This window comes from Bombyx mori, chromosome 22 (assembly GCF_030269925.1).
Source record: "Bombyx mori chromosome 22, ASM3026992v2".
NCBI lineage: Eukaryota > Metazoa > Arthropoda > Insecta > Lepidoptera > Bombycidae > Bombyx > Bombyx mori.
In genome coordinates this window covers 15,276,159-15,302,575 of record NC_085128.1, presented here as the reverse complement: position 1 = coordinate 15,302,575, position 26,417 = coordinate 15,276,159, and the positions used below count along the sequence as shown (strand labels likewise).

General features: G+C 39.3%; 1 protein-coding gene across 8 annotated transcripts in view; it reads right to left on the bottom strand.

Annotated features, from left to right (window-relative positions):
* Positions 1-26,417, bottom strand: part of LOC101746519 (transcription factor cwo) — a 44,275-nt gene that overhangs the window by 4,760 nt on the left and 13,098 nt on the right. Inside the window, exons 1-7 of one of the 8 annotated variants that reach the window (XM_021347012.3) lie at positions 22,973-23,292; positions 4,764-4,884; positions 4,473-4,575; positions 4,194-4,391; positions 2,415-2,576; positions 1,708-1,902; positions 77-276 (exon numbers count right to left, since the gene is read on the bottom strand). In XM_021347012.3, the coding sequence (XP_021202687.1) occupies positions 77-276; positions 1,708-1,902; positions 2,415-2,576; positions 4,194-4,391; positions 4,473-4,575; positions 4,764-4,884; positions 22,973-23,007 (1,014 nt within the window). In that variant the 5' untranslated portion in view covers positions 23,008-23,292. Of the gene's footprint in view, positions 1-76; positions 277-1,707; positions 1,903-2,414; positions 2,577-4,193; positions 4,392-4,472; positions 4,576-4,763; positions 4,885-22,972; positions 23,293-26,417 lie in introns of those variants that run through there. The other 7 variants (XM_062675038.1, XM_012689160.4, XM_021347011.3 and 4 more) reach the window with 7 other exon arrangements.

The window sequence follows — 26,417 nt, the reverse complement described above, 5'->3', positions numbered from 1 at the left end:
AAAATAATTTTCTTCTCTCTGTTAGTCAATCAATCAATCATGTATTTTTTAATGAAAATTAGGAATTAAGTCTCACCTCATCCTGCGATCTCGAAAATCGCCTTTCAATAGAATTCTTGAATTTGTATGAGTGTAGATAGTCTTCTGTGTGTTCCGGCTTCCTGATAGCCCGTAGTGTGGGCTCGCACTTGCGGCGGGGGTCCGCAGTCACCAGCTCCGCGTCCCGACCCTCCCGGGCTGCCTCACCCTCGGCACCAGACACTTGATTCACTGGAACTGAGACCAACATTCCACTTAATACACGACGGTTATCTGGAGTGGTGATTATATCGAAGTCTTTGTCAAGATTATTGTTGTGGCCGCACCGAATTGCCGAGAGCGCCATCTATTGCCTCGAGTAGATGAACGAAATCTAATCGTGGAAGAGCTCTAAGAAATTCGTATTGGGAAGTTCGAGAATGTTCTACTCTATTCCGTGCGGGCCGTAAAAACGCGAACAAGCCTATGCTCTGTATTTCATTCTCACAAAACGTGTTTTAGTGTAAATACAATTTTTATAGCCGGATTTAAACATTGATTGATGATAAAATTTTGTGTACTCTCTGTCTGCATGAAGTTGCAACGCTTGTAACTACTTCATTTTTGAAGAGGATTTTATATTGTATTCGTCGATCGAATGTATAAAATTTACGTTAAGTAAACTTTTTTAATAACAAAATCTAAATCATATCATATGTAGTGTTGTGTGTTTCTTCTTAGAAGTAGAAGCAATCACAGTTACGACTTTTAAAGCACTAAATGGCGCCAAAATTATACGAAGAGTGAAATTACAACCATAGAGCCACAGAGTGTTCTCTATTTGAATTTGAATAAAAAAAAATATATTCAGCTTTCTTAACTATGTAACCAGCCGGTAAGGCTCAGATCTAATGTATAACGTTCATCTATTTATGTTTTAGCAAATTGCGTATATCAACACATATACTGCTGGGAACGCGAGGAGTGAAGTTGTGTGATTTGTTTTATTTTGTCTATTTAGTGTTTCTTCAAGCTTAAATGTGTAATAACGGTGGTTTATTAACTGTTTAATATCTATGAAAGTGCACAAATTTGAGAAAATGAAACAAAGCGGCTGGACGTAACTTCTCGGGATCCTCCAAAAAGTCCACTGAAAAAATCTCAGTAAATGACCACCATTTTACTGAGGTTTTTTTTTATTGCCTAGATGTGTGGACGAGCTCACAGCCCACCTGGTGTTAAGTGGATACTGAAACCCATATACATCTACGACGTAAATGCGCCACACACCTTAAGATATAAGTTCTAAGGTCTCAGTATAGTTACAACGGCTGCCCCACCCTTCTAACCGAAACGCATTACTGCTTCACCGCAGAAATAGGTAGGGCGGTGGTACCCACCCGTGCGGACTAACAAGAGGTCCTACCACCAGTAATTACGCAAATTATAATTTTGCGGGTTTGATTTTTATTACACGATGTTATTCCTTCACCGTGGAAGGCAATCGTGAACATTTGATAAGTACGTATTCCATTAGAAAAATAGGTACCCGCCAGCGGGATTCGAACACCGGTGCATCGCTAAATCCTTATCCTTTGGGCCACGACGACTTCAAAAGTACATAAGACCTGATGTAGAATTTGTTAGTTGTTTTATAACGTGGTAATACTGGCAGTGGATTGACAGTACCTCTATCGCAGTCCATAGAGTAAGGTCCCGGAGGTCGTTCGTCGTAGGGCTCCTGGGTAAAGGTGGGCGGCGCTGGCGGCGGCGCGCTGGCTATAACCTTCACCGCGTACCCGTGGGAGCTGCTGGATGAGCTGGCTGTCTCCGAGGACGAGCCCCCGGGATGTGACCGGCTCTTCTCTCGATGCACCGGTTCGCCTGTTTTAACAAGTTTTTACAATAAATCGATTGAATACAGTAATAATAATAGCTAGTGGTCCCGCAGTAGCCGAACTTCAACTATTATTAATTGAAATCATAAGTTTGAATATTATTATGGTTTTATGGTCAAAGACTACTATGTACTATATTTCTATAGTTACTATACTGAACTATACTTGAGACCTTAGAACTTATATCTCAAGATGGGTGGCGCATTTACGTTGTGGATGTCTACGGGCTCCAGTAACCACTTAGGTGGGCTGTGAGCTCGTCCACCCATCTAAGCAATAAAAAAAACCTTTTTCTTCCTGATCGTAGCTTAGTTTAGATCGAAGATATCACTGTCAATCTGATATTTGGTGTGTGATTTGTTTTATTTTGTCTATTTAGTTTTTCTTCAGATCTAAATGTGTAATAACGGTGGTTTATTAACTGTTTAGTAATAATAATAATAAAAACGTCTCTTACTATTAAGACCATTTTACCTATTGAGAAGAAAAAAATGATACCTTTAGTAATGGCTTCGCAATGCCTCTGCAGATGCGACGTCATGGACACGGAAAGTCCGTCTCCCGGTCCGTAGCCCTGGACTTCGACGAGGAACCTCACGGCTTCAGCCACGGCCTCCTGGTAACCAGCCCTGTACTCCTCGCCGGACGTCCGTTCAGCAGCTAAAACACAACCCACGCGAAGATGGAGCATCTTCTAGTGGGGACTTGCAATAACATTAGCATCCTTCAGTTGCAACCCTTACGATTCGGTCGATTTGTAAACTTTCAACGGACGATTTTTGCAGCACGAGTCAGTGTAGGAAAGGACTGATGAAGGTATTGAGGCAAATGATAAGCGTTTTGATGTTTTTGCAATGAATCTAACCAGTAGAGTTTTGTATAATAGTTCCGGTCAAGTTTTTAATGGTACAATGGATTGATAAAACTGTTCTATACCTATTGGATGGTGCGTTATAAAACGCATAGAAGGAATTCACTGCCAGCGCCAATGTATATATACACATAAAAGTTTACAAACACACGAAAGAAACGATTTAGGGTACTTTAAAATTCTAAGATAATGTAGGTATAAATTTGTATTTAGGAGAAAATCCAATTCAGTGATTACAATTCACTTTTATTTCCAACATTAATCTGAAAATGTTTAAAGTTTCTGAAGAAAACGATGTCATTGTAGTCCTTTGATATTCCTGCCTAGCGAGAGGTATTAGGGGAATTTGCCAATTTACAGCAAAATCGATGCAATGAACTGTCATTTTCAGACAAATTAGTAGGTATTTATTTGAAAATTTACGGGCCCTAATTCAAATTTACAAACAAAATATTTACTGCTTGGTCGATGATTAGAGGGAGCATAAAAGATCGTATGGTGGGGGGAGTTTTTTATAATAGAAATTGTTCGAAATAATTGTCAAAGTTCACAGAGTTTAAAGTTTTATTTCTTTGAAGCTAACGATAAATCAAGGGATTGTCTTAATTAAAATAATCAAAATTAGTAGCCTAATTCAAAGAAAATCAGCCAATTAAAATAAAAAAATGCATCACAATAGATACTAGTTGTAATTTATTTCAATATTAATTTTATATACATAAAAAGTAAGCAATATATCGTGCTTTTTTATAATCGGTGATAAATCACACGCGGTCATTTCATCTCACTCTATACTACTGGACAGACCGACAGGAATCAAACAGTCTCATCATCATTATCATCAGCCCACAGACGTCCACTGCTGGATATAAGCCCTCTCTAAGGTTGGGCACAACGACCAGACATTTTAAATAAATACCTGCACATCGTCGTTGTCAAACCAAAATCTGCTATGTGCACTTTTGAGATTTTTACTTTTTGACCTTATCGTATAGTTAGTTCACAGCCCTATCTATTGTATAAAAAAACCTTTATGTGTCTATAGCTTTAATATTTATCTATAGCTTTCATTTGATATAGTTCTTAAAAGTTCAGCTTCATATAAAATTTTATACGAAAATGTTTTTACTCGTTAATTCAAAATAGAGTTTTTGCACATAACAGATTTTGGTTTGACAGCGACGATATATATATATTAAGCAGCCAAACAAAAAGCAATCAAACTTGTTCTTCAACTGAACGTTCGTCTGACGTGGGAACTAACTGCCAGGAGGGCGCTATTTACTGCCCTTAAGTAAGACCAAGCATAAATCTTTAAGTCGATGAAGATTCGTCATAATCGAATTAATTACTCTGTAAACTTCGGCAACAATTTCGAACTACGAAACGATTCTCGCTGTACAAACCATTGACCCGCTCTTGCAGGTACTTGAGGTGCCTGATCGCCATCTCTATGATCTCGGTCTTCTCGACGCGACCGCGGCCCTTCTTCAGGTACTCCGGAGGAATGAGCCTCGACAGGTCCGCAAGGCAGTTGTTCATCCGATCGCGGCGTCTCTTCTCAATGATCCGGTGCGACATCGGATCTTGCTGTGGGCGAACAGCTAATATTAATCGTAGAATACTTGAAAGCTTTGACCGTCTTCGCTTTCGGTTACAAGCCCTGACAGGCCGCTCCATAGTACCTGGCAATCGGTTCGGCCACAAAGCGTCTATCTCCCGCTTTAGAGCAGCGAAGTGGAGTATGCTCTGCATCGCTTCGGGATTCGAATTGACCCGAGTCCCAAACTAAAACGTGTTTTCTTTCAATTTATTGTTTTTGTATATATATATAAAATGGGACAATTTACGGTAGCAACAATAACAAATATTGGCTCTTTAGAGGCCTTAATGCTTTTGTGTTTATAGGTATTTGTTAATGTTAAAGTTACAGCCGTGTGTAATGAGATAAAACGGGCATATTCAGTGTGACTTGCCCTTGAGACCTTCCCCTTCTTGAGGTAGGAGCCGGGCGGGTACTCGGCTTCGTCCTCGGAGGGCGCCGCGAAGCTGAGCTGCTCTCCCGACACACGACCGAAACCATCGTTTGAGTTGTAACTGAAAAAAAATATGTTTCTTTTTGAAATATTTGCATCGATTTTGCACGAGTTTTAGACAATTTAAAAATATACTTTTACTATAAATAGTAAAAAAAAAAGAATTAGCTTATAGAATAGAGATAGATAGAATCGATAGAGAGAGATAGAATAATGATTTATTGTCATTGTCATTGTTATTGTCATTACGAGTATATTAATTCCGACATTTCGAATATTAAAAAAGTTTTTTGTTTGTTTGTTCTAAAAAAAATATGCATGGTAGTTCAAATTTTATTCCCTTATCAACGAATAATAAATAACTTAGTCTCATCCCTGACGAGGAGAAATGAAAAATATTCAAAGCGTCTACTAATGACAATAAAAAAGACGAGAGATTAAACCTTAAATGACAAATTTTCATTTTGATTTTTTTCTTTATTAGCGAAAGATGCGACTTAGTATTTATGTATGAGCCAAATTCGAGCGGTAGTAAAGAACCATTTTATTGCTGCACAGGGATGAACCGGCTTACGATCCACCTGGCGAGTGATTTCAAAGCGAGTGCCCCCCCCACCAATCTTGAGATGTAAATTCGAAGAGGATTGTGTATTACAACGGCTGTGCGAACATTAAAACCGGAAGACGCTGATACTTCGCGACTCAGTTGCATGTTTAGTCATATCTATTAGGATTTCTTGTACAAAACACAGATAAATCTGAATTCTTCCCCACAGACACAAGTATTCCAAATGAACCGATAATTAATTGTAAGATTAAAGCGACAACCCTACGTCTTAACCCTGATTGATATTATATTGATTCACAATTACATATTTTGGAATTGGTTTTAATTTATACAGGGTTATGATAAAACAAAACTTATTATATTGCAAAATGTTCATTAGTTTCCATAGATTGGTGGATTATTTTTTGTTAATTAACATTTGTTAAAGTCAGTGAAGGTTGACGAACGGCCTCATTACGGCACTACCTGGCTATGCCAGTGCCAACATTGACCTTACCTTTCCTACAATTTTTTTGCCTACCTAAACTGTCGCCGAGAACTAAAGTCAATAAATACAAATTAAAGGCTATAGTAGAAGCTGACGGCACTCAATTCACCGCTGAGTTAGCAGCAGCTTACAACGTTAGCGTCAAAACAATAACGGTCAAGGTGTTTAGCAACATGCTAACTTTACTTTACTTTTACTGATGGTAGGACCTCTTGTGAGTCCGCGCGGGTAGGTACCACCGCCTTACCTATTTCTGCCGTGAAGCAGTAATGCGTTTCGGTTTGAAGGGTGGGGCAGCCGTTGTAACTATACTGAGATCTTAGAACTTATATCTAAAGGTGGGTGGCGCATTTACGTTGTAGATGTCCATGGGCTCCAATAACCACCTGATACTAAGTGGGGTGTGAGATCGTCCACCCATCTAAGCAATAAAAAAAATTGTCGAAGCGAACTTATCCTTGTGTTGTGCGAGACGAAATCCTGCAAACGATCGTCACAAACCCCAAACGAGCTCATAATTGTGTTACATCACTAATATACGTCAGTTAAGTTAAGCCACGCGACCGTAGCTACTACTAAATATTTACGAACAAACATGTCCACAGTGTTCGTAGGAGCAACGTGACGATTTCGGTCAGTTTCGTCGTCGTATAAATTCAAGGTTCTTTCAGCGACATGTGATCGCAAAACGTGGTCCATATATATATTTATATCTATACTAATATTATAAAGAGGAAAGATTTGTTTGTTTGTTTGTATTGGAAAATGCAATTTCGAAAAGGGCACATGTCGCATATTTTGTCAAATACGTTTTTTCATATACATGTAGTTTTGAGGCTTACCTACACACATTTTATAATAATTCCAGTAATTTTCAATTGCTAATTAACACTAAAATATATCTCGAAAGTAAAATATTTTAAATTTTACGCTGCTTTAGAAAATAATCAGTTTTTTTTTTCCTGAACATTTTACGTTTTCAGAGATGTGCCCTTTTCGAAATTGCATATTCAATTATATCGAATGAAAATTTCTCAACGGTTCACTTGGTATGGGCGAAAACAGAGGATTCACAGGCCTATCTAATTTTATCACGAAGCATTATACATTGCGGTTTGGACGGAACAGACATTATACAATTGAGACTTAGATCTCATGTCTGAAGATAGAGGCATATGTACTTTATGATGTCTGGTAGCTCCGGTAAGCACTTAACACAATATAGAAACAGTCTAACCTATCTAACGATTCTGAAAGAACTTTCTTTGGCAGTTAGAATTTTTTTTCGAAGTACATTACAAGCTTCTATAGAAAGAATATATTCTTAAAAACGTGTTAAAATGAATATACGCGAAAATTAAATGGTCCTTTCAAAAAAAAATTTATAAGTAGTTTCACCGAAATCAGTCCGAATAATTTCGCTTGAAACTGGAAGGATTACAACAAATACACAGTTAATGTAAATCTAAAACTAATATACCTACCTACCTGAATAGAAACTTTTTAAAATTTTCAAACAACAAGCATAATTCACTTACGCTTTTACAACGACATAATAATATATAGACAACAATAGAAAAGTTCAAAAGTTGAATATATTTCAGTAGTTAATAAAAGATTGACTGTAGAAGTCATCCTGGCCAAAAGGATAAGACATTCGGTGCAATCGTATCAAGAGATGCACCGGTGTTCGAACCCCGGAGGCAGGTACCAATTTTTGTAAAGAAATATATTATTACGTATTTGACAATTTTTCACGATTGACTTCCGCGGTGAAGGAATAACATCGTGTAACAAAAATCAAATCCGCAAAAATATTATTTGCGTAATTACTGGTGGTAGGATCTCGTATGAGTCCGCACAAGTAGGTACTACCGCTCTGCCTTTTTCTGCCGTGAAGCAGTAATGCGTTTCGGATTATACCACCCTTTAAACCGACAGCCGTTGTACTGTAAAAACTGAGACCTAAGAACTCATGTCTCGATGTGGGTGGCAGCATTTACGTTGTAGTTGTCTATGGGCTCCGGTAACCACTTACACACCAGGTGGGCCGTGAGCTCATCCACCAATATAAGGAATAAAAAAAATAAAAAAAATATATACAAATACCGACTTATTATTTATTCGTAACAAATACCTCTCTATTTATAAAATACATATAACCTCAACCTCACGTGTTAGAAATGTGTTTTTTTTTTAGTTCAAAGCTAATATGATTAGGTTTCCAAATTAGCACACATGTGTGCCTACACGTTTTTCTGTTTACCGGCGAACAGATACGTGGTTACTTAAAATACAGACAATATTTTATTCATACACAATTGACACACCGACAACGTTCACGTGTTTATCGGCATGTGGCCATTCGTATCGTAAAAATACGAGGTAAAGTTACATTTTGTTTTTTCAATAAAATGTTTTTATCGAAATCATGTAACGCATTGTTGCTTCGTGGCAGAAACAGGCGTGATAGTGGTTACTACCCGACCGGGCTCACAAGACGCCCTGCCACCGGCAATTACGCAAATAATAATTTATCCCGGTTTCTTTTTTGCTAAACGATGTTATTCCTTCATCTTGGAAGTATTTGGTGAATATGTATTAAGGCGTGTTTCATTAGAAATTTCCCATTAACGACCTATGCAAGTTGTGTGTGTAGCTTTGAACTAAAAAAAAACTACTTTTTAAACAGTTTAATTTTCGAATATCGAAGGAAATACCTACTATTAACTTTCTACGAATTTCAAATTATGATTTAAACTCGAATGTTCCGAGGCTTTTTAAGAGTATTTGTAATAATCAGACCGATAACCTGATAACGTGGTAGGAGAAATGGACGTATATAATTTCAAGGTCCACCCAGATCGCTACCCGCAAAGCTATCCTACAGATGACATCATGTCCTTTATAAGGCTGAAAAAATATCACACATGGAATTGCTCTACATTATTCTTCTATATCGTTCTCTCACTGCTGAAGATCGCGACCACATGTGACGTTTCTCCACTGTGTTCGATGATGGGTGGCACGGACCGCATGGTACAGACTACCACCAAGTGGTTGTCTTACTAGATCTGACCATCTAGCTGGTGTTCTGCCCACGGCGCGCTTATTCTCTATGCGACCCGCAATTTTACCGGTCTACATTAGTTTATCATAATAACCTTAAGTCCAATAACCTTCATGCACAGACTTTTAATTCATTTTAAGATACCTACACTCTGCATTGGGTGGACACGGATTGAAGAAAAGAGAGAGAAAAAGTTTTATTATCCTTTTTTTTATTACTTAGATGAGTGGACGAGCACAGGTGTAAGCACAGCCCACCTGGTGTTAAGTGTTTACTGTAGCCCATAGACATCTACAACGTAAATGCGACACCCATCTTGAGATATAAGTTCTAAGGTCTCAAGTATAGTTACAACGGCTGCCCTACCCTTCAAACCGAAACGCATTACTGCTTCACGGCAGAAATAGGCAGGGTGGTGTTACCTACCCGTGTGGACTCCCAAGAGGTCCTACCACCACTAATTATCATCACACCATCAACTACCAGAGCACAGATTATCGCTTCTAGCTTCCTTCTTCGTCTGCTTTCTAAGGCATTATTTTAGTCGATTTAAATGTAAAGTACTGTATCGGGTGTTGCAAGTATAACAAGTTTGTAGCTCTAAACGTTCAGTTCCACGTGATGATTACACGTGCGCACGAGTTTTTCAACATCGCTAGGGATTAATTCGAATATATCCAACCAGACGTGACGTCCTTGAGCGGATTAGTCCGATACTTTATGTTCAGGGTCTCTTTTTATATTCCAGTACTTTTATTTCTTCACAGTTAGGGTTTAAATTGGCTTGCACTCGTAGACCCGTGGGAATCGGATTTTTATTTATCGTTACGAGACTCTTTTGTATTCTTGTTGCTGTGTCAGTTGCAAGGATCTTGAATATTGGATGTTGAATGTATTTTTTTGTTAGTAACATAGCGTATGTGGAAAACAGGTCTTGCTATTAGAAAACGGTATTATCTGCTAAGTTAATTATAAGTTACTAACGTTTCGATATGTTTATAAGAATTTCGTGAACATGCCGCGCAAACCATAGTGAAACTGGCGGAGAGCCCAGAATACACGAGAATGTTCGTTTTGCATTGCGCTGGATAAAAACTTAATAATTCTCGTTTTTATTGCGATTATTTTATTGTTTTGTTCTTAGGATATTGTTTTGTTTTCACGAACACGAACTGCACTGAATGCCGTATTAGTCCCACGAGTTTCTCGCCGGATCCCAACAAGTCGATCCATTAGTAGATTCTGCGAAGCACTGCTCTTGCTAGGGCTAGTGTTGGCAAATTCTCTCATGTTGAGCCCGTGAGCTCACCTACCCGTCCGGCCACAGCTGAAATGGTCCTTTAGGCTACCAACGAATAGGTAGGGAAAAAAGAAAGCAGTGTTTAAGCCACAATTTTGATAGAACCACGCACCACCGACATTGAGTATTGAATACCATTCTTATCAAGTTGGGTGGTGTAATTTAATAGGTGGAATCAAGCAATTCCTCTCTACGAAATATCGAATGTGGTACCTCTTTTTTATTAATGAAGCATTTACTGGTGGCCGGAGGTCTCTCCAGTTTCACCAGGACAAGTGGGCGAGCAAAGGCCCAGCCAGGAGGGGTGGGATTTGCTAACAGCTGCCCAAGCGCCTCCAAAGAAGACGTAACAACTCAAAAGCAGCTACTTCGCGAATGAATCTACTACCGGATCGGAATCGCGACCCGCTGAGAAGATCCGGTGAGATGTGGTACCTGTGGTACATGCGTATCCATGGCTGAACAGTAGGCTATTCAAATTGTGCCGCCTATACGAACCAATCCTCCTCGATACTCCAGTTCACAAAGTTTGTCTAACTAATGAAATATATGTTGAATTGTTAATAAATATTTTCTGTGAGACATAAAAATAATGTTGCCCCAAATTTGCCGCCCCCAAAAAAACTGCCGCCATAAGCTCCAATCTACTCGGTCTATTGGTGAGTCCGTCACTGGTGCCTATCCAATATCTCCAGCTCGTCAATGCTTGGTTTAACAAGCGCACGATACCATTGAACCACGAGCGCTCTGTAAGCATCACATGCCACGAAACGTGACTTCGCTTTTACGTATCTCGAATATACATTTAAATGTTTTCGAAACTAATCGAGCTGTCAGCTCGTAAGAGATAAAAAGCCGGCCAAGGTTCGTGAATGGATACACACAATGAAACCTTCCGAAGTCGCGGTCAGAATTTCACGGGAATCCGCTCGGGAACGTGGAGTCGATGATCGTTGCACGGCTTCCAAACCGGTGTTGTTACAACGGCGGACCGATCCATCGATTGTGATACGCGCGTAAGGACCAGTGAGACATATCGGGTGACCGAGAACCCTTCGGCTTCAGAATGAGGCAGGTGTTTACAGCGCACGCATGCTTGGTACAAATGCCCTATATTGTCTGGGAGCCGGATAGTGCCGTAATATACGACATTCAATGAAGTGCCATAAAATCTTGTTGTTCAAATAAAGGTGTTTACAACCCTCAATTTATTTTTATGTAAAATAAGGTTTTTTTTTATTTCTTTTTTTGTGAAACCTAATTATGTGTACCCACCCGACAGGGATTCGACTGGGTTATGACGGACCGGTGCCTCCGTAGGGGTTAGCCAACCTTATTTATTATATTTTTATTATTTCTATACACGATAATTATTAATTATAATACTCGAATTATGTACTTTATATAATAAAACTAGCTTGTAAATTTGTATTGTATTGTTTAAATAATCTCTCGGTAAACTGGCCGTTGTTATTACATATATAAATTAACGAAGCGGATGAACAGTATTTATTTTTTAGACCATTTTGGAATAATTTATAGACGGCACGATAAGTTTTTTGAAAGGTTTAAAAAAAATCTTCAAAACTGGATTATTCTGTTACCAGGCCAACGGGGCAAACTTGATAATATTATCTTGGTTTTCTATGAGATAATGTTATTTGTATGTAAAGATAGCAAATAGCTCGGAGATGTCAGCCGCAATGCATATCGAACATGTGAGAAGTCGCAGATTCGCTGGCCAAGTTCTATTTGATACTTCACAGTGGTGGCATTCAAGTTAGCACCACTTTATGGGGGGGGGGGGCGTGAGCCCTTTCACCCACTTCTTTATCTTCTTTCTCTTATCCCACATTATGTAATGTGTACGTAGCATATTCTCATTTTACATTATTAACTATCATACGTCATCTCTGCGCCCACACCTTTCCATGCATATCCTGTTCCACATATATCCACTATACTTGTGGTTAGGACCTCTTGTGAGTCCGCACAGATAGATAGGTACCACCGCCTTGCCTATTTCTCCCGTGAAGCATTAATGCGTTTCGGTTTGAAGGGTGGGGCAGCCGTTGTAACTATACTGAGACCTTAGAACTTATATCTCAAGGTGGGTGGCGCATTTACGCTGTAGGTGTCTATGGGCTCCAGTAACCACTTAACACCAGATGGGCTGTGAGCTCGTCCACCCATCTAAGCAATAAAAAAAAACATATTCATTCAAGTCTTTTTAGGGCACCCCCTCCTCACACTACCGTCTACTTTACCCAAGATATTTTTGGCCACATGATCAACCATCTCTTCGTATAACACGCCCATAATACCATAACCATAACCTTTTTTTTAAACCAAGATTATCATGCTGATAGTCTTGAGAGGTTATATCAGCTTGTAGGTGAGCTCTCGGGGCCCAAACCGGTGTTGCTAACACTAGCCCTAGCCAGAGCCGTGCTTCGCAGAATCTACCACTGGATCGGAAACGCGACCCACTGAGAAGATCCGGCGAGAAACTCAGTGGGCTGTGTCTATGGATTAATTTACTCGCCGAGACCTTCGTCGCCAGCGACGGGTTCGGCGAGGACGGTGACCAGAACCATAACGTTCCACTCTTTATTTTCTCCGTTACTGACGCTACTTTCAGCCTTCTATACTCACCTCTACGAACTAGTTAGTTCATGATCTACGCGATAAATAAAAAGTCAAAATACAAAAGACCGGAACGCAAACAAACACGTGCCAAGCGTGGTGATAATAGCCGCCGACATCCGTGCGTAATAATAAGAAACAGCGAAGCATTATCGTTCACGTGACACGGCCCGTGCAATGATAAAAATTTATTTATAATTTAATAATAGCCTGACGATATCTCCCTCGTTACGTTCGGAATCTTGTTCTATTTAGTTATTTTTGGTTTGATCGAAACTGATGTGATTACAAGAGTTATTGTTCATTATACAATTGTTCATTGTACAATGCCCATCGTTTGTAATCGAATGGAAGTTTTTTTTTTAAACTTGGCATGGGAACTAGCGCGCTAATCCACCTGGTGATCAATGGTTACCGGAAACCATAGACATGAACCTTCGGACTTCATATTTTCTCCTAATACATACCTACTCACCGACACCGCTATGCCGTTTTAGCATTAATTACATTAATAATTTTTTTGTAAACTTTAATTTCAATTATGTCGATATCAATATAAATACAATTTGTATACAGCACTATCGGAACACGTGACTTGATACAAACGTTTTGTGAGTCAATTCTTTTTCGTGTTTTTTTTTGTTGTACTATCCTTTTGTTTTTACCCATCCCTGGCTATTCAATAGAGGAGCTCGCTTATTTAAATATTTCACACATGATCTTTACTCATATGTGAAATAGTGGTCATGGTGTTTTCTCAGCCGACTTTCGCAGACAAGTGCCATTCGATTGTCTCAGCGCCAATGATAAATTGTATAGCTGAATTTTCAAATATACAATATACAAAAAATTATTAGACAAAATTAAACTGAAATTCATAGATTGCATAAAATTTTTACATTGACTGTTTAATAAATACTTTGATAATTTAGACACATTTACATGCAAACCAAAGCATATCCGTCACACTGCCGTATTTAATAATGATATGTAATTGTGGCCACCGGCGGTGTTTTGGTATGGTCCGTGGCGGACACAAAAAGGCCGCCAAAACTAAAAACGTAAAATTTTACTCTAAATATTTTAATTGTAAATGTCGGATTGTTAATTCAGTTCAAACACAACTGAATGTTTGCCTGCATTATTTTATTATACATCTTCATGTAGGAGATACGTAGATTCCCAAATTTAATCCCAATTTTTCCCAAGTTTACTATTACATTTAAGTATTACGTTTACCGATCCTGCGGACCGAATGATAACATTCGACGTCGCCCAAAACACGTCATTTCGGATCCTCCCGATCCCCTAACGGTGCTTTTAGGTACCTCAAGCACTGGTCATCGTTCTCGTCAAACCCGTCGCGTGCGACGAAGGGCTCGGCGAGTAAATTAACCCACAGACACAGTCCAGAGTTTCGCGCCGGATCTTCTCAGTGGGTCGCGTTTCCGATCCGGTGGTAGATTCTGCGAAGCCCTGCTCTTGCTAGGTTCGTGTTAGCAACGTCAGGTTTGAGTCCCGCCAGTTCACCTACTTGTACGGTGAATCTAGAATAACCCCTCAAGGTTACTAGAATAGGTAAGAAAAAAAGGGCACACACTTTGACTTTCATCTACGATGACACATTTTACCATTCTTAATTGCTACCTAGTACGTACTATATATTTTTTATTACCAAAATTGTTATATATTTATAAACTAGTCCAGTAATATGTAGCTCAAAACACAATTATATTTTAAATATAGAACGAAATTATTCATGTTATTTCGAACAAGAAAATTCCACTAATAATACATCTGTTTCCGAGCGCGTCACGTGCAGCACCGTTTTCCATTACGAAAAGGCCTCAACCGACACCTGTGCGGGTATAACATTACTTGCCTTAAAATTACATGACAAAGAGGTTAATGTCCGTTGCACTGTAGTCTCGTGATGTGGCGCAATACTCATCAGCGAAGGATAAACGGAACACGCGTGACTTCTTTTTAGAACTAGTGTCGTGTCAATAACGTTCTTAATGCAGTTTCAAACATATCGATAATATTCTTAAGATAAAGTATTGCATTATAATTTTGTTAGTCCAAGTGTCCGGCGCGTCCTTCCGCTAATGTTTTTCGCTCAATTTGTCAATATGTGCTGTTTTAAAGATTCACTCAGATTTGCCTAGCTGATATAGTGCCTTACGTGAATAGGATCCTATTTGGCAAAAATTTAATAGGCTGAGAATTCTAGTGTGTCGAAAGCGTATACATGTAAATGAAATAGTGCGTACTTTGTAGTAAGTAAAGTCAGTAGATTAACAGAGTTTATGGCATATTAGAAAAAATGATATTGAATATGAAAATGAAATTGATATATTAAACTACTAATTAAAAAAAAAAAAATTTTTCGTGGTCATGATCACAAAAAGAATCACAAAAACTGACTCTGAAAAATAATGACAATAATAACGCGTTTAATTGAACCTTAACAGTAGGTACTTACGTATACAACTCAGGAAAGCAGAAGAAAATACTAAATTATTAATATACATACATTAAAAGAGCAGTTTTTAAAATTTGAATATTATTGTACCGTTAGCGAAATTAGGAACCCATCTCAATAACATTAATCTTTATTTACTACGAGTACCTTATTATAAATAAATAAATATATTTACCGATGAGGATGATTACGATATCAACGACATTTGTCACGCGGTAGGTCTGTTCGAAAAATGTGCATAGCGTGAGTCATTCAAACACGTGTATTTACTTACGTAGTTAATAGGTGTTTTGTTCAGCCCACTGAGTTTCTTGCCGGATCTTCTCAGTGGGTCGCGATTCCGATCCGGTAGTACATTCTGCGAAGCGTTACTCTTGCTAGTGCTAGTATTAGCAAATTCTCTCCGGTTGAGCCCGTGAGCTCACTTACCCGTCCGGGTATAGCTTGAATAGCCCCCTAGGCTACTAACGAATAGGTAGGAATTAAAAAAAAGGTGTTTTGTTTCAAGTAAATGTAACTGCCTACTTTAATGCTATCCTTAATGTAAATATATATTTTTATGCAATATAATAGCTGGAAACATACAAATACATATATATTTAAATGGATAAAGAATATTAGTGACGTTTTAATAATAAAATTATACAGTTCGTATTTCGAAAAATGTCTATTTGACAGTTGCCAACTACATAATTATAATGAGATAATTATCGTTAAAATTCCCCGAATTATTTAGATAATTTTGAATTCACGGACAGACTACTTTTGTGATTGTTTAGGTGAAGGTAATCTGTAATTTTCAAAGATGCCCAATAAAAATTGAACCATAAAATATTCCGACATCGCATTTTGATACGTAATTATTGAAACTGGCCGTAGTCTAAGCTGCCTTGAGAGAGGTTCATTCACCCTTGAAATTGTTTTCCACCACGTGACGCGATTGAAACGTGACCAAAAATATTACTTTGTTTCTTTTCAAACGAAATAGCTATTGGGTAAATCGATTATAGCATTATTTTCGTTCTAGAAACCGCACTTTTCACATCTCTGGGCGAGAGCAGAGGGCGCGCGGCGTATGAGGGTCGCTTTCCTGCCGATACGGAGGGCGTCACCGCATCTTGTAATTTAAGGAACCTGCTAAACGCTTCCCCTGGACTCTACGTTTTAAAGTCGAACCCGGCCTGAGGCAGGACTGGCAGAGGTAGGAAACGCGGTCCAAGGACGCCAAACCGAGATAGACATCGCCGAAAACGTGATATCTGTGGGTGGCCAGCCAGGTTTCACTAGGGTTCAAGCAAAATATGTATGGTTCGTTTAGAAAAGGATTTAGTTGCAACCCGAAGCATCCTGAGAGCATGTAGTATTGAATACCGGCAAAACCGCTTCTTTTCAAAACTGAATAACCATTCACATGTCGATTGCATACTCCTGATCAAATACTGTCTCCATTGGAGGTCCTTAAAAACGGTCCTGGTTTATGAAAAGCCTTTTGTGGCTTTATTTCTTCTGGTTGCAGGGTATATTGCTTTTCATATTTGAAGAAAAAAAGAGTTCAACCACAATTTGATCAATATCCAATGTATTTGATAAGTACAAAATTTCATGAAACAGAAGTCAAACAAATGTTCATAAAAACAATAATAATAGCCGGGGAGAAGTCACACACGGTCATATAATACCAAATTAAGATTCCCTGTAACTATATGGAAGTGTCTGAATGTAGGCACATTATAATGATCTTAGTTAAATTTAGTATTGAATAATAAATCTGCCTGGATATTGATTTAACTAACCAGCGAAGATGAGACCTCAAATGCTTTGATTAGCACAAGATCTTGGATCCGATATAGTCTGTCAAATTCAAAATTCAAATTCGAAATCAACTTACACACTCCAATGAGGGCCATAATGCGTGTTTTCAAGCGAGTGTGTAACTATGTACCTACCAATTTATTATCGATTATTGCACAACATTACATGTACATCATAGACACGCATTGTAAACTTGACAAATAATTTCGATTAGAGGCCATAAGTATGTACAGGCCATCAAAAAATTCCATTAAGGAAAAAAATAAAGATAATAATACCGAAGAAAAAAATATATTTTGCTACAAATACGAACAAACAAGACAACATCCCACAAATATTCAATATGAACGACATTATAATATCAATGTCACAAAATAAAATAAAAACATTATTCTATTTATGTAACGAAATTCAATTAACAGATAGGTATACACACGGAGACACGTGTCGCGAACATGTGAACAGAAAAAGGCCAAGAGAGATAATATAAAGACGCGGTAAAAATTTAGATTTGATTTCTTTTCTTGTATTCAAATAGATAATATTTGAATATTTCTTTTATATTGAATATTTGAATAATTATTACAAACGTATAAGGATCCACTTATTTGATAAGTTACGATTGATTTAAGTAATTTTGCAACCCGATCGAAGTGTGCCATTGATTTTAGAACATCAATCATTTTGGGTAATCTTTAAAAGTGAATTAAAAACTGTGCATCGGTGTTAAAAAGTATCTAATAATTTAAAATTATGCTACCGGAATTGTAATTTAAAAATCTAATATCTAATATTTTCCTTTCATCGTAATCTAGAACACTGCGTGTTTGCTTAAACACAGTACAAAAACACATGTCTTGTTGATAATTAATTCGAATTACGGCGATTTATAAAAAGATTTGTTCGTGATGGAAATGGATAAAGGTCGCACAGACACGTGACTTGAAACGTGTGATACCCGAGAACGGCGGCGCTCATGTTTTTCTTTTATTTTCTAAAATAGCCTCTGATGTCGTTAACAATAAATGCTATTTTCGTTTGCTCGATTGTTTTTCATACTCAAAGATTCTAAAAGAAATGTTGGAGCATTTTTTTCCGTACGTAATCGTTGGTAGCGTAAGGGGATATTCCGACTTCGCACGGACCAATAGGTGAGCTCGAGCTCACGGGCTCAACCTCAGAGAATTAATTGCTAATACTAGCCCTTTTTTTTCCACAGGAGAAAACCGCCGGATTCCCACCCGCACTGCAGGTGGGGTATGTGGGAGTTGAACCTCACTAAAAACTCCTGCCGCTCACAGCCGGCGCCCTACCCCGGACCGGGTGGGAACCCAGTCGGAGCTATTGAGACGGCGGGACAGGGTTTACGCAGAGCATATTACATAGCAAGATCAGTGCTTCGTTGAATCTACTACCGGATCTAAATCGCGACACACTGAGAAGATCCGACCAGAAACTCAGTAGGCTGTGTCTGTGGGTTAATTTACTCGCCAGTCGCCGAGCCCTTCGTTGCAAGCGGCGACGGGTTCGCTTCGCAAGCGTTTCCGATCCAGTGGTAGATTCTGCGAAGCACTGCTCTTGCTAGGGTTCGTGTTAGCAACGTCGTCAGGTTTGAGCCCCGTGAGCTCACCTACTAGTTCGGTGAATATCAAATTACTTTTTTAATAATCGGTTTTAGCGCTTAGCATGACATTAATGAGACTCACTAACGTACACAAAGACAGAAGATCAATCATATATAAGTATTAAGATTATTACACTGATGTTATTCAACTTAGCCGAAAGGCGAGAGGCGAGCGCCTTTGAAATGTGCTTAATCGTTCTAGCGCTTATTTCCTGAATGTATCTAGCTCCGGTTCGGAATTGCGACCCGCTTAGAAGAACTCTTCGACGAGTTCGGTGACCTGTGTCCTTAGTGCGAGTTTCTTAACGTTTTCGATATCGTAAAAGTTAAGCCCATTTTTTAAGCAGTTTGAACAGCGCCCATAGCGGCATATGTACGCAAACGATCCCATTCCATACAAATAAATATAAGCTAACTTTTACGCTATGGAGAACGTTAAAAAACTCGCATTATGCACACTGTTCTGCATTAAAACTATTAGCGCCAACAGGACCGAAAGTAGATCCATAGTGACCTACTATGTTTCTAGTTTGCCCTCCCAACCGAAGCCTAGTGAAAAAATATGGAACTTTTAAGAATATTACGAACAAAGAAGCAAATATGTAGATGAGATAAAAGTTAGAAGGTGTATCATGTGACTGCTTCGACACGTTTTACTTTTATTTTTAAACACACACACAGAAACAGTCTAAACGAATTCTACTAATACAATCACTTGCAATAATTGCAACTCAATAAAATAACTGTACACTGCTGATTCAACTTTTTTTTTTGTTATGGCTACAGTGCTATTTATAAATAATTATTACGAATCGATTCATAGTAATTGTAGAATTTTATACCAAACGATTTTTTTGCACAGACCGATGAACGAGTGTACATCTGATGTTAAATGGTTACTGAAGCCCGATGTATGGAGTTGGAACGTTTGCCTACTTTTGCCGCTAGAGGCGCTGTTCCAATCGCATACAAAGTTGAGTTAACTTTTACGCTATCGAGAACGTTAAAAAACTCGCACTAAGCACAGTGTACACGGACCGTTGTTTGAACTTAAAAACAGACCTGACACTGAATTCATCTCTGGAATATTGTGCGTAGTCCTTTAAGCACTTGCCCTGGCTTTATACGTATTGATATATTTACATCTAGAATATTTAAGTATTTACGTTACGTCTATATTTACGTCTAGAATGATGTTAGATTAGAAGAGTAGATCTGGGTAGAAATAGAAAAAATGAGTATAAAAGCACTGATAAATTAATGAAAATATGTATGTGTTTAAATTTATTATAAAAAAGAACACAATATTCCTAACCTAAAAGTACATGTTATTATCCGCAACATGCTTCGTCAGATTACAGAAATAGAAATTATTTACGAAGATATAGAATTAGAATTAGATTACAGAATAGAATAAATTAATTATAAGTACTGTTACGATTCACTCAGTAGCAACCACGAAAACTGTATAGTATTCTGCACAAAATAATATGATGACAGTAGAAAAACACAAAACTAAACTGTAACAATAGTTTTAATTTTGTCTACGACTCGTGAAAATCGTAGAAAATACTACACGGTTTATTTCATTCAGAAATCTCCACCAGTAAACCCACAACAGTGGAGTATTAGAATTATAATCAAGAGCAACGAACGTCTAATTACGTAATTCAGTTCCGAGAAAACGATAAAACAAATTTTTATTTTCGTCTGTTATCAGAGAAGTTTGGAAAGTGCTGGCTAATCTCACAATTCAACAAAAGCCTTCTAGACTGTATTGTTTCAAGTGACGTAATTACGTAATTTAGTAAAAGAAAAGTGCTGCGGTTGGAGTCGGTAAGCAAAGTAATGAATATATAAACTAAATTTTTAATCATTTAGCATTCAATAAAAAGTTTATTTATTTATTGCTTAGATGGTTGGACGAGCTCACAGCCCACCTGGTGTTAAGTCGTCACTGGAGCCCATAGACATCTACAACGTTAATGCGCCACCCACCTTGAGATATAAGTTCTAAGGGTCTCAGTATAATTACAACGGCTGCCCCACCCTTCAAACCTAAACGCATTACTGCTTCACGGCAGAAATAGGCAGGGTGATGGTACCTATCCGCGCGGACTCACAAGAGGTCCTACCACCAGTAAAAATTTAAAATATTAGTTTAAAAACTCAAAAACAACTTTTTAACAGCAAACCGAGCTAACAGGTCAGGATATTGAAACGATGTTACATTATATTGTAAAATGATCGTATTGTCATTGGTGTTTTTAGCGTGTGCTAATTTTGCAGGTTAATCGGACTTCGGTGAAAATTTCGTGTAAAAATACGAACAACCAGACTAGGTAACGCCATCTGTCGTCGAATAGCAGATACACACATCGAAACGACTCGCTCTATCGGGAATGTTCTCGATAATTGTAGAGTTGTCGTGTCCACTATAAAAGCGTTCCAGTGAGATACGAAGGCAGGCCATTTCGATAAAGCGGCACGACACGAGAACGCTCTCATCGTGGCCACCGGTAACTACATAGCCGATCCTGCAGACCAAATGGTAAACAGTCGACGTCGCCCAAAACACGTCAACTCGGATCCTCCTGATCCACTAACGCTGCTTTTAGATACCTCAAGCACCGGTTATCGTCCTCGTCGAACCCGTCGCTTGCAACGAAGGACTCGGCGAGTAAATCAAATGTGGACACACAGCCCAGTGAGTTTCTCGCCGGATCTTCTCAGGCTTGCTAGGGTTCGTGTTAGCAACGTCGTCAGGTTTGAGCCCCGTGAGCTCACCTACTAATTCGGCGAATCTAGAATAACACCTCGAGGTTACTACAATAGGTAGGAAAACGAAGGCAGTTAGTAATTGGAACTAATCGAAGCGAAACAAATCAAAGCGAAAGAATGACCTGAAGCGATTACCTACATAGAGTTTAAATTTGTACTTCGGTGGAAGTTTTATTTATCCCGAACCCCAACGAGTAACAATACGAATCGAATAAAAACATGATCGTTTTTAAAAACGTTAAATGAAGTCAAAAGGTCCAAAATTTAAATGATAAAACCATATACATTATTTTTTTAAATTAACAATATAGGTTATCCTAGTAAATTGCATTGATTCACTTTTCAATCAATCTAAACACTTATAAAATGCTTACAATGAGCATTATTATCTACGACTAAATACCGTTTATTTAATAACTGGTATCATTTTGTAAACAAAAAGAACGATTATGATTTTGAGTTTTGCTCTCACTTTGAGATTTGCTCTCACTTTTGAAACAATAACACTTGAATGGTATAAAGACATTGGTTTAGTGGAATGAGGCAAATTTGAAATAAATTTCATTAAGCTTCGAATGTCTTCACATTGATCATTAGAATGACATACATATTGTCCGAGAATTATAGAAATATCGGTCAAGGATCCAAGTCAGGTCCATAAACTTAAATAATGTCTGTAATTTATTAACACTACATGAATATAATGATACGTTACATTAAATTTAATTAGGCAGGGGTTTGGCTACGCCTGGCGTTGCTGATGTCCACCGACGACTTATAATTAACATCACGTTGGCCGTATTCTCATTGGGTTACGATGACAATTAAAAAAAAACTCACAACATTATTATTTGATTGAGTGGTCGCTATTCAATTTTGGAAAGAATTAGCAAATATAATTATTAATAGTAGATTTAAATTAACGAAATTATACCGCCCGTATTGGGACGTGCTGGTGTCAATATGTCAGTGCCTGCAACTTTAATAAATTACCTATTGAATCCCGAAACGAGGCTGAGAGGTCTTATTAATACTACTACACTGTTGTTTCATACTTAAATTGAATAAAGCTAATTACGCTCATGAAAAGTCACAAATTTCGCCAAATTTCCATTACATATATCTCTCTTCTCGCGTGACGTCGCGCTAGCAGTGTGAACAGTTCTGCTACTGACGTTATCACGTAAAACTATCGTCCGTAATTCGATTTTGCAGAAAACCAATATTTTTTCCCTCATTTTCCCATTGCTCTTAGAGCGAAAATTACAAAAGAGAGAAGCTAACTTTAATAATTACACAAACCTACATGATAAATCTAAGTTCGAGATATTGATTCTCTTCAAGAATGAATAGAAAACGAACGAAAAACAATCTACGCGAAATCAATGACACTTGCTTTGAATGAAATCATTTGCAGTCACGTGCGCCAAAGCAACCTAGACCTAGTCAACATAACCTCATTTCAAATGTGAATTGCGCAGAGAGAAACTCACTACACGTGGCGCAGTAATACGCGTGCCAGTAATTATCACTATGATATCCACTATACGGTTTGTATGCAGTGGAATATTCCGGATGAAACGTACTACAGATAACATGCCGATCGTTAGAGAAGCAACGGAAAACTGAAATAAACTGCCACATGATGTATCCAATCGGGTTAAATGGGCATCGGTGACGTCAAATAAAATCTTTTAAATATTATTTTGTTTATTTAAAAAATTAAATATTCTATTTTTTTACTAGTAGATTTTTTAAACGTATGCGTTTAGTGTGTACTATTTATTACTTTATATTCTATGTTAATTTACGAAGGTAGATGTCTATTAATTAATCGACAGTGGCGTAGTTAGAGCTTTTTTTTTTTTTTTTGGTATCGATGGGGAATCCTAGTCTTTACGGATACCCTGCCGACGGGGGTCGGATCGGGTTATGTCGGACTCCGCGCCTCCGGTGGAAGAAAGAGGAAGAAGTCGCGAACGGAGGTCCGCACCCTCAACCAATTGGTCCACCGAGACTACGCCTTTAGAAAGGCGCGCTGGGCTAAGTTCAGCTCTCGCCAAACCCGCCCAGCTTAACGACTACCGACTAAACCCCAACGAGCTCCTCCACTCCGGCTGGACGGGGACCCAGGTACCGCCATGTGCGCGCCATAGGCCCGCCTTCGCCGGCTCCCACCCCAATGTTACATTGGGCGGGATCTGCCACCGAGGACTTCTTCCCCCCCTCATCTCCACGACTCGTGAGGGGCGCACCGGAGCCACAGCGCACCACCACCCCACAGGACCTTAGTGCCGAGCACCGGGCGCCCCGCACCCAGCAATCGACAGCCCCTGCAGGAGCCGGGTGGGAGCTTTCTGCCCGCACCACCTGCTCCCCCTTCACTGCCTACGAACCGAGGTCCACGACCTCCTCCTCGGTTCATCGGCATGCCCGGTTCTTCATAAAGCCCCGGTCTTCCTTGTGCCCGACGGAGGCTGGACGTCCATCGGAGTCGTCGTCTCGCCGAGTTGACTTCGGTCTGCAGCAACGGGTGCGGCCGCGGGTGCAGCGACGTCCTCTCTCTTCGGTTTTCTCGGGGGCCTTGCACAGGCCTTGCCTCCTGAAGTGTGGTCCGCTGGTTTCCCGGCGGAGGCGCAGACGGCGCATCGCGGTGCCAGTGTGCATCCGAATGCCACGTGGCCGGTCTGTCCGCACCGGTAGCAGTCGTGGCTGCGGTCGACCGACGACGGGCACCGCGCACCCACATGGCCCAACGCGTGGCAGCGGAAGCATTGTAGCCTCCGCGCCTCCAGCAGGTGGACGCGAACAACGCTCCACCCGAGGCGTAGTTAGAGCTACGGTAACAATAAGGGTGGCCCTTTCACGGTGACTAAATTAAGTCCATTGCCCATAAAAGTAATGAGATTATTAAAAATATTTTTAACAAATTTAACTAGTTTTGAGTATTGTAAAGTATATTTTCGGCTGATGTAATTTGTGTTTAGATTTGATTATCTTTGAATTTGTTTGTTCCTCGGATGGAAATTGGTTCTCGGAACCTATAAACTGCACGATACAAAATGCTGGTACCCCTGAAGGTATATTTCTTCGGGATATCAAGAGGTACCCATCGAGCGGACTTACAACTTACTGCCTTACTACATTACCAATAGCTGATACTATTACTGCTGCGAACTGATAGTGTTGGAGTGGTAATAGCTTGACACCGTAGTTATATCTTCGTGTTTTCTGTCATAGAACCGGAGAGATAGAGAACGCTATTCTATAGAGCCCTATGACACATTATTCACGTCCAACAAATTCTTAAAATTGTTTAACTTTAAAAAAAAAAGACTACCATACTCTTTTGATAAACAAATTAAGAAACCCGAATAAAATTCCGATCGTAATGTTAAAGAGGGCACACAGGTCACTAACGATCAGCTGCGGCTTCGAGCATACGGCTAAGCCCACACTGGAGCCTCTAAATCCAGCATGGAGGGCCACGTGTTGTCACAAGTCACGTTGCGAACCACGAGGCCGTTACGCAAACAGTAGAGGAACGTTCCGAACGCCGTAGACGTGACGTAACGAATGATAATGCGGCGACCGAACGAACATTTCGCCTCTTAGAAATATACACTTTATTTCATATACAATTAAGACTATAATCAATGAAAGCGCTATAGGAGATATTTGTGTTACGCCATTGACTGAAATGGCTTCGGATCTCAATGGATTTTCAATTTCTATATCGTATGTCGTATGTAGTTAGGCATCAATTCGGTTGACGTATTTTTTTTTTATCAATAAGTGTTTAAGTTGTTGTTTACGTGATTTTTCTGTTACTTCGGATATTAGATTGTGTTTCTATCAATCTCATATTGTTATGTACATAGATTCCGTTTTTGCAGGATAGCCGTTGAAGCCCCGTGGTTCGTCAGGAACGTCGACCTCCATGACGACCTGGACTTAGAGTCCACCAGTAAGTATATGCAGTCGGCGTCAATGCGCCACTTCGATAAAGCGGCACGACACGAGAACCCTCTCATCGTGGCCGCCGGTAACTACATTCCCGATCCTGCGGAAAGAATGGAAAGCAGTCGACGTCGCCCAAAACACGTCATCTCGGATCCTCCCGATCCACTAACGGTGCTTCTAGGTACTTCAAGCACCGGTCACCGTTCTCGTCGAACCCGTCGCTTGCGACGAAGGGCTCGACGAGTAAATTAACTCTCAGATACAGCCCACTGAGTTTCTCGCCGGATCTTCTCAGTGGGTCGCGTTTCCGATCTAGTGGTAGATTCTGCGAAGCACGACTCTTGCTAGGGTTCTTGTTAGCATCGTCGTCAGGTTTGAGCCCCGTGAGCTCACCTACTAGTTAAGATTCCGCTGGAATAGCCTCTCTAGGCTACCGGCTTAGGTAGGGAAAAAAAAAAACATAGATTACAGATAACGTACAGATATATTTTTGATACTGATACGCGATCCTAGAGTATTCGAGGTTCTATCCTTTCCCTGTAATTCATCCGTAATTATAATATTATAATTTTCTTATCAAATTTTTATGGCCCCGATTAAAATTGTTTTTTACATTTATCTGAACAAATGTTTGTAGCAAGGATTTGTAGTCCAGGAGATTCTAGAATACTGGTGTACACATTCTCTTTCCAAGTTTGCAGTTCCAATATTCTCATTTACTGTTTCCCTTTTAAGTTCTGCCTCATCTCTACTCTCCCGTGAATCTTTTTAGTGGTACTCCGGACTGATACTAGAGGTGGGCCCTAAATAAGTTCCGATCTGAAGAGTAGCACAGCCGTATTAGAATACTATTGAATT